This window comes from Salmo trutta, chromosome 26 (assembly GCF_901001165.1).
Source record: "Salmo trutta chromosome 26, fSalTru1.1, whole genome shotgun sequence".
Lineage (NCBI taxonomy): Eukaryota > Metazoa > Chordata > Actinopteri > Salmoniformes > Salmonidae > Salmo > Salmo trutta.
Genome location: NC_042982.1, coordinates 42,400,199 through 42,409,392, shown reverse-complemented (window position 1 = coordinate 42,409,392; position 9,194 = coordinate 42,400,199). Strand labels below are relative to the sequence as shown.

Here is a 9,194-nt window from a genome sequence, read left to right as displayed (position 1 = left end):
CCGATACCGTTTTTAGGTGCATTCGATTCTGCTGAGCCGAAAGGCACTGACCCGTGACGTCAACAGTAACCCGCACCGCACGGTCATGTTGTCAACAAGGCAGCATGGTGCATCGTCCAGAAACATACATTTATTTTCTATAAAATACATTTTTGAATTTTCTAACTACTTTTAATTGGGAAGCCAGCTAAAGCGTTTTTATATATATATATATATATATTTTTTTTTAAACATTTGAAAACACAACCCTACTCTTTACTACACGTGCTTAATTACGTCAGTGTTGTTTTGAGCTGACTTCTTGATCCGACAGAGCAGGACACCTGGCTCACGCCCAGGGGGGGGGGGGGCAGCCCAGTTCCAAATGCAACACACGCATAAACGGGCGCGTTTAATCGAACCCCCTCATCGGTCGGGAGCAGAGAGAAAGCGCAGTACAGAGGGGGGTCTTGCAAATGATCTGAAATGAGGGACAAAACATGAGATTATGACAGCCAGTGGTTGTGTTTGTGAAATCCCCTTGAATCGTTCTCTGTTTTCCTCTGAGTTGGAAGCAAAATGGTGTATGAGGAGTCGTAGAGGACGTTTTTTTTCACCAGTTAGGTAGTGAAGAGTATGTAGTGAGAGTTTGGGACGAAGATTTTTTTAAGCTTAACCAAGATGGACCACAGCTCGTCGTTTCAAATGGGAACAAATGAGTCATAGTGGGCGGAACAAGCAAAGACGACTTAGCGAGATCCTATTGGCGCAGTCTAGTATCATTTTTGCATATTTCCATTAGGGAACGCCTACTCTGAAGTACGCGTGTGCAATAACTAATTTGCCCTTTCACGCCTTCTAAACAACGCATTTTTTTTTTACTTTGACAATTGGGTAAAATCTACAAAACTAAATCCACTCTGTTCGTAACAGATTCTAGTTTTTTGGAAACAGAAAAACGGTATTCAGATCAACAACAAAAAATTAATCGATGAGAAAATTAGCAGAATTACGGTCAAAAACGATCTTGTTCCATCTTCTCCCACTGCCAGTCTCTGGTCTCCTGTCTCACTACCATATTTGGTAGTGAGCGGAAACCGCCAACCGGATGCTTCCCATTTATACGTGTGGTGAAATATCTGCCTCGTTATTTGTATCTGTGGTCAGAAGTAGTCTGTTACTGAAGAAGGAAAACAATATGGCGGCGGTGGAGTTAGAATGGATCCCTGAAACACTGTACAACACTGCTATATCTGCAGTGGTGGACAACTACAGTCGATCTAGAAAGGACATTCGCTCCCTTCCTGAAAATATACGGTTTGATGTGTACTATAAGGTAAAGACTGTCACTGTTTGGCTAAACTTTAGCTAGTTAGTCTATTGGGATATTATTTATTTTTTTTAGCTTGCTACCGTTTAGCTAAATTATCTAGCTCAGTTTCTTGTTTGTTATTGTGCCTAATTAGCTAACATTTAGCTCGCTAGTTGTTTACTCTAAAAAGCTTACTAGCAGACAGACATTATGTTTCACATTTGGTCAAATAAAGAACTTGACTAGCTGAAGTGTTTTTAACAATTGTATTTGGTTCAGCAGCAGCAAAGTCCTGTTTGCCCAGGTAATGAGGCCACATTGTTGAAAAACTAATGTTACAGCCAAGAAATAATAGATCAATCATTTCATAATATTAATATAATCCAAGTTTCTCATAATAGTAAGAACAAATGTCATTAATCACGCACGGACTGGCTCACAATAATCAATGGCATATTGTCCCTGACTGAGTTCCCGTGCATTATTTCACACGATGTGAACGGAAACTTGTTTTTCATTGAGATTAAGTTGCAGCAATGAGGTGTTTTTAAGAGCTGGGCGGAGAAAATACAAGATGAGTCATTTTTCAGTTGAAATTCAATGTTAACGCATTTCTTTAGTAAAAAGACAGGTGCCGTTAATCATACTGCCATCGTCGTGGAGGCAGAGGACGTCCAGAAAGTATTCAGACCCATCGATATTTTTCCACATTTTGTTACATTACAGCCTTATTCTAAAATGGATTAAATCGTTCTCCCCCCTCATCAATCTACACACAATAACCCATAATGACAAAGCAAAAACAGGTTTTTAGACATTTTTGCAAATGTATATTAAAAAAACATCACATTTACATAAGTATTCAGACCCTTTACTCAGTACTTTGTTGAAGCACCTTTGGCAGCGATTACAGCCTAGAGTCTTCTTGGGCATAACGCTACAAGCTTTGCACACCTGTATTTGGGGCTTCTCCCATTCTTCTCTGCTGTTCACTCAAGCTCTGTCAGCTCCTCTCAAGCTTTGTCAGTTGCACAGCTATTTTCAGGTCTCTACATCGATGTTTCATGTGGTTCAAGTCCGGGCTTTGGCTGGGCCACTTAAGGACATTTAGAGACTTGTCCCGAAGCCACTCCTGCATTGTCTTGGCTGTGTGCTTAGGGTTGTTGTTTTATTGGAAGGTGAACCTTCGCCCCAGTCTGAGGTCCTGAGCGCTCTGGAGCAGGTTTTCATCAAGGATCTCTCTGTACTTTGCTCTGTTCACCTTTCCCTCGATCCTGACTAGTCTCCCAGTCCCTGCTTCTGAAAAACATCCCCACAGCATAATGCTGCCACCACCATGCTTCACCGTAGGGATGGTGCCAGGTTTCCTCCAGATGTGATGCTTGGCATTCAGGCCAAAGGGTTCAGTCTTGTTTTCATCAGACCAGAGAATCTTGTTTCTCATGGTCAGAGTCTTTAGGTGCCTTTTGGCAAACTCCAAGTGGGCTGCCATGTGCCTTTTGCGCAGGAGTGGCTTCTGTCTGGCCACTCTACCATAAAGACCTGATTGGTGGAATGCTGCAGAGATGGGAGAACCTTCCAGAAGGACAACCATCTCCACAGAGGAACTCTGCAGCTCTGTCAGAGTGACCATCGGGTTCTTGGTCACCTCCCTAACCAAGGCCCTTCTCTCCCAATTGCTAAGTTTGGCCAGGCAGCCAGCTCTAGGAAATGTGTTGGGGGTTCCAAACTTCTTCCATTTAAGAATGATGGAGGCCACTGTGTTCTTGGGGACCTTCAATGCTGCAGACATTTTTTTTGGTACCTTTCACCAGATCTGTGCCTCGACACAATCCTGTCTCGGAGCTTTACGGAAAATTCCTTTGACCTCATGACTTGGTTTTTGCTCTAACATGCACTGTCAACTGTGGGACCTTTTTATATAGACAGGTGTGTGCCTTTCCAAATCATGTCCAATCAATTGAATTTACCACTGGTGGACAACATCTCAAGGATGATCAATGGAAACAGGATGCCCCTGAGCTCCAATTTTTAATACATTTACAAAAATGTCTAAACCTGTTTTCGCTTTGTCGTTATGGGGTATTGTGTGTAGATTGATGGGACATAACGATTTAAGCAATTTTAGAATAAGGCTGTAATGTAACAATGTGGAAAAAGTCAAGGGGTCTGAATACTTTCCGAAGGCAGCGTATCTGTAGCCCACGCACACTGTATCTGATGCTGTCTGGACAAAAACAGCAATATTGTGCATCTGCAGCCTGCAATTCAGGGCGTTCCTGCATGTCGGCAGTCCTGCATCCCATTTGGTTTCTCTCCTCTCTTGCTCTCAGCTATACCAACAGGGCCAGTTATGCCAGCTGGGAGGGGAGTTCTGTGAGCTGGAGGTTTTTGCCAAAGTTCTGCGAGCTTCTGACAAAAGGTAAGGTACCAAATGGACTGGGTCGTAACCCCACACAAAGACAGTGTTTCCTTTCCACTATGCCCGTCTTCGAGGTGGCTCCTCAAAAGACCCCCCCTGAAACAAGGTCCGCGCCCAAAATGTCACCCTGTTCCCTACATAGTGAACTACTTTTCAAAAGTAGTTCACTTTGTAGGTAATGTCATCACCCTAAGGCCACTGCAGTTTGAGTGGAGTCACCCACACACTCTGTCCTGCCTTGCTTTACACCACTCTGACATGATGTGTGGTAAAGGTGACCTGCTGAGACACATGCTGACTGACTGAGTGGTTTATGATCAGAGAGACAGAGACAGAGGGAGTGAAAGTGTGTGTCTCACTCACCCCTAAAGATGACTCCTGAAGGTTTGGCCTTCAGTTTACACCAGTGATGGGGGAAGAACGTCGATTCAGTAACATATCCTGATATTATTCTGGATGATATTATATCCAGACTTTGAACTCCCAAGTATCGATTTGTAGTAATAATAATATAATAAAAGTTTTACCTGTGCCAAATCTCCGGTGTTACTCATCCTATAGTGTGTTCTCCATCTTCTTTTCAGCACTTTATTTCAATGACTGATCAAAACACATTTTCTCCTACTCTCTCTCGTCTCTCTGCAGCAGATTGAGCAATATGTTATGGAACATCAAATTGCAATAAAATCCCAGTATCGAATCGCAATACATATCACATTACACGTCGCATCGGGAACCTAAGTGTGGTGATATGGTATCGTGATGTCGCTGGCGTTTCCCAGTCCTAGTTCACACTGTTAACCGTGTGGTGGTGTGCCAAAATGTCCCTCCAGGTCTTTCAGACTAATGGCAGTCCTAATGTACCCCCCCCCCCCCCCCCCACACACACACACACTTAACGTTGATCATGTCCATGTTGTGTTAAACTGTCTGGTCTGCTTCAGGTTGTAGAGCGTTGGTTTAGTGCTAACACTCCCCGCTCTCATCCGGAGACTTTTCTCTGCTTCTATTATCCCCTTTTGTAACTTGTAATATGTCAAATGAAAGCTTAAAAATCCTGAGCTACTCTGTCCCTCCTACCAGACACCTGCTGCACCACTGTTTCCAGGCCCTGATGGACCATGGGGTGAAGGTGGCCTCCGTACTGGCCAACTCCTTCAGCCGCCGCTGCTCCTACATTGCAGAGTCAGACGCACACGTCAAAGAGAAGGCCATTCAGTTCGGCTTCATTTTAGGTAGGTGAAGATGTGTGTAATGTCTCAGTGCCTGTTTCCCAAAATGGCATCCTAGTCCCTATATAGTGCACTACTTTTGACCAGAACTCATAGGGCTTTGGTCAAAAGTAGTGCACTATATAGGGAATACGGTGCCATTGGGGACAGAGGTCTGAGGCTTTCTGGGAGTTACCCCAGTTGATACTTTGTTGTAATGGTCGGTTCTGTCCTCTAGGTGGCTTCCTGTCTGACGCAGGCTGGTACTGTGATGCAGAGAAGGTGTTCCTGTCGTGCCTGCAGCTGAGCACGCTCCACGACGAGGTCCGGCACTGGTACCGAGCTGTGGAGTGCTGCGTCAGGTAGGTCCTGGCTGGTTGTCTGTTCTTGGCTGGCTGTATCTGGCTGGCTGGTTGTCTGTTCTTGGCTGGCTCTGTCTGGCTGGCTGGTTGTCTGTTCTTGTCTGGCTGTGGCTGGCTGGCTGTCTGTTCTTGTCTGGCTGGTTGTCTGTTCGTGTCTGGCTGTGGCTGGCTGGCTGTCTGTTCTTGTCTGGCTGTGGCTGTCTGTTCGTGGCTGGCTGTGGCTGGTTGTCTGTTGTCTGTTCGTGGCTGGCTGACTGTTCGTGGCTGGCTGGCTGGCTAGCTGTCTGTTCGTGGCTGGCTGGCTGGCTGTCTGTTCGTGGCTGGCTGGCTGGCTAGCTGTCTGTTCGTGGCTGGCTGGCTGGCTGGCTAGCTGTCTGTTCGTGGCTGGCTGGCTGGCTAGCTGTCTGTTCGTGGCTGGCTGGCTGGCTGGCTAGCTGTCTGTTTGTGGCTGGCTGGCTAGCTGTCTGTTTGTGGCTGGCTGGCTAGCTGTCTGTTTGTGGCTGGCTGGCTAGCTGTCTGTTTGTGGCTGGCTGGCTAGCTGTCTGTTTGTGGCTGGCTGTGGCTGGCTGGCTGTCTGTTCTTGTCTGGCTGTGGCTGTCTGTTCGTGGCTGGCTGTGTCTGGCTGGCTGGTTGTCTGTTGTCTGTTCGTGGCTGGCTGTCTGTTCGTGGCTGGCTGGCTGGCTAGCTGTCTGTTCGTGGCTGGCTGGCTGGCTGTCTGTTCGTGGCTGGCTGGCTGGCTAGCTGTCTGTTCGTGGCTGGCTGGCTGGCTGGCTAGCTGTCTGTTTGTGGCTAGCTGTCTGTTTGTGGCTGGCTGGCTAGCTGTCTGTTTGTGGCTGGCTGGCTAGCTAGCTGTCTGTTTGTGGCTGGCTGGCTAGCTAGCTGTCTGTTTGTGGCTGGCTGGCTAGCTAGCTGTCTGTTTGTGGCTGGCTGGCTAGCTGTCTGTTTGTGGCTGGCTGGCTAGCTGTCTGTTCGTGGCTGGCTGGCTAGCTGTCTGTTTGTAGCTGGCTGGCTGTCTGTTTCTGGCTGGCTGGCTGTTTCTGGCTGGCTGTCTGTTCGTGGCTGGCTGTCTGTTCGTGGCTGGCTGGCTAGCTGTCTGTTTGTGGCTGGCTGGCTGTCTGTTTCTGGCTGGCTGTCTGTTCGTGGCTGGCTGTTCGTGGCTGGCTGGCTGGCTGGCTGGCTGTCTGTTCTAGGCTGGCTAGCTAGCTGTGTTCTAGTCTGGCTGGCTAGCTAGCTGGCTGTCTGTTCTAGTCTGGCTGGCTAGCTAGCTGTGTTCTAGTCTGGCTGGCTAGCTAGCTGTGTTCTAGTCTGGCTGGCTAGCTAGCTAGCTGTGTTCTAGTCTGGCTGGCTGGCTAGCTAGCTAGCTGTGTTCTAGTCTGGCTGGCTGGCTAGCTAGCTAGCTGTGTTCTAGTCTGGCTGGCTGGCTAGCTAGCTAGCTGTGTTCTAGTCTGGCTGGCTGGCTAGCTAGCTAGCTGTGTTCTAGTCTGGCTGGCTGGCTGGCTAGCTAGCTGTGTTCTAGTCTGGCTGGCTGGCTGGCTAGCTAGCTGTGTTCTAGTCTGGCTGGCTGGCTGGCTAGCTAGCTGTGTTCTAGTCTGGCTGGCTGGCTGGCTAGCTAGCTGTGTTCTAGTCTGGCTGGCTAGCTAGCTGTGTTCTAGTCTGGCTGGCTGGCTAGCTGTGTTCTAGTCTGGCTGGCTGGCTGGCTAGCTAGCTGTGTTCTAGACTGGCTGGCTGGCTAGCTGTGTTCTAGGCTGGCTGGCTGGCTAGCTAGCTGTGTTCTAGTCTGGCTGGCTGGCTAGCTAGCTGTGTTCTAGGCTGGCTGGCTGGCTGGCTAGCTAGCTGTGTTCTAGGCTGGCTGGCTGGCTGGCTAGCTAGCTGTGTTCTAGGCTGGCTGGCTGGCTGGCTAGCTAGCTGTGTTCTAGGCTGGCTGGCTGGCTGGCTAGCTAGCTGTGTTCTAGGCTGGCTGGCTGGCTGGCTAGCTAGCTGTGTTCTAGTCTGGCTGGCTAGCTAGCTGTGTTCTAGTCTGGCTGGCTGGCTGGCTAGCTAGCTGTGTTCTAGTCTGGCTGGCTGGCTGGCTAGCTAGCTGTGTTCTAGGCTGGCTGGCTGGCTGGCTAGCTGTGTTCTAGGCTGGCTGGCTGGCTAGCTAGCTGTGTTCTAGTCTGGCTGGCTGGCTAGCTAGCTGTCTGTTCTAGTCTGGCTGGCTAGCTAGCTAGCTGTCTGTTCTAGTCTGGCTGTCTGTCATAGTTTCTGAATAAAGGTGTTATTGCACCAACCGCTGCTCCAGTTAATCTTCCTCATTGCAGGTAGGTAGGTAGGTACAGGAACCTGGTAGGTAGGTAGGTAGGTAGGTACAGGAACCTGGTAGGTAGGTAGGTACAGGAACCTGGTAGGTAGGTAGGTACAGGAACTAGGTAGGTAGGTAGGTACAGGAACCAGGTAGGTAGGTAGGTACAGGAACCAGGTAGGTAGGTAGGTACAGGAACTAGGTAGGTAGGTAGGTAGGTAGGTAGGTAGGTAGGTAGGTAGTAACAGGAACCAGGTAGGTAGGTAGGTAGTTAGGTACAGGAACCAGGTAGGTAGGTCGGTAGGTAGGTAGGTACAGGAACCAGGTAGGTAGGTACAGGAACCAGGTAGGTAGGTAGGTACAGGAACCAGGTAGGTAGGTAGGTAGGTAGTAACAGGAACCAGGAAGGTAGGTAGGTAGTTAGGTACAGGAACCAGGTAGGTAGGTACAGGAACCAGGTAGGTAGGTACAGGAACCAGGTAGGTAGGTAGGTACAGGAACCAGGTAGGTAGGTAGGTACAGGAACCAGGTAGGTAGGTAGGTACAGGAACCAGGTAGGTAGGTAGGTACAGGAACCAGGTAGGTAGGTACAGGAACTAGGTAGGTAGGTAGGTAGGTAGGTAGGTAGGTAGGTAGGTAGGTACAGGAACCAGGTAGGTAGGTACAGGAACCAGGTAGGTAGGTAGGTAGGTAGGTAGGTACAGGAACCAGGTAGGTAGGTAGGTAGGTAGGTAGGTACAGGAACCAGGTAGGTAGGTAGGTACAGGAACCAGGTAGGTAGGTAGGTACAGGAACCAGGTAGGTAGGTACAGGAACTAGGTAGGTAGGTAGGTAGGTAGGTAGGTAGTAACAGGAACCAGGTAGGTAGGTAGGTAGTTAGGTACAGGAACCAGGTAGGTAGGTCGGTAGGTAGGTAGGTACAGGAACCAGGTAGGTAGGTACAGGAACCAGGTAGGTAGGTAGGTACAGGAACCAGGTAGGTAGGTAGGTAGGTAGTAACAGGAACCAGGAAGGTAGGTAGGTAGTTAGGTACAGGAACCAGGTAGGTATGTCGGTAGGTAGGTAGGTACAGGAACCAGGTAGGTAGGTACAGGAACCAGGTAGGTAGGTACAGGAACCAGGTAGGTAGGTAGGTACAGGAACCAGGTAGGTAGGTAGGTACAGGAACCAGGTAGGTAGGTAGGTACAGGAACCAGGTAGGTAGGTACAGGAACTAGGTAGGTAGGTAGGTAGGTAGGTACAGGAACCAGGTAGGTAGGTACAGGAACCAGGTAGGTAGGTAGGTAGGTAGGTAGGTAGGTAGGTAGGTAGTAACAGGAACCAGGTAGGTAGGTAGGTAGTTAGGTACAGGAACCAGGTAGGTAGGTCGGTAGGTAGGTAGGTACAGGAACCAGGTAGGTAGGTAGGTACAGGAACCAGGTAGGTAGGTAGGTACAGGAACCAGGTAGGTAGGTAGGTAGGTAGTAACAGGAACCAGGAAGGTAGGTAGGTAGTTAGGTACAGGAACCAGGTAGGTAGGTCGGTAGGTAGGTAGGTACAGGAACCAGGTAGGTAGGTACAGGAACCAGGTAGGTAGGTACAGGAACCAGGTAGGTAGGTAGGTACAGGAACCAGGTAGGTAGGTAGGTAC

General features: G+C 48.9%; 1 protein-coding gene across 2 annotated transcripts in view; it reads left to right on the top strand.

Annotated features, from left to right (window-relative positions):
- The first annotated feature begins 410 nt into the window (after positions 1 to 410).
- LOC115163814 (amyloid protein-binding protein 2) overlaps positions 411 to 9,194 on the top strand; it is a 30,124-nt gene continuing 21,340 nt past the window's right edge. For both annotated transcript variants that reach the window (XM_029715997.1, XM_029715996.1), the window contains exons 1-4: positions 411 to 1,315; positions 3,625 to 3,713; positions 4,797 to 4,948; positions 5,163 to 5,286. In XM_029715997.1, the coding sequence (XP_029571857.1) occupies positions 1,088 to 1,315; positions 3,625 to 3,713; positions 4,797 to 4,948; positions 5,163 to 5,286 (593 nt within the window). In that variant the 5' untranslated portion in view covers positions 411 to 1,087. The remainder of the gene's footprint in view (positions 1,316 to 3,624; positions 3,714 to 4,796; positions 4,949 to 5,162; positions 5,287 to 9,194) is intronic.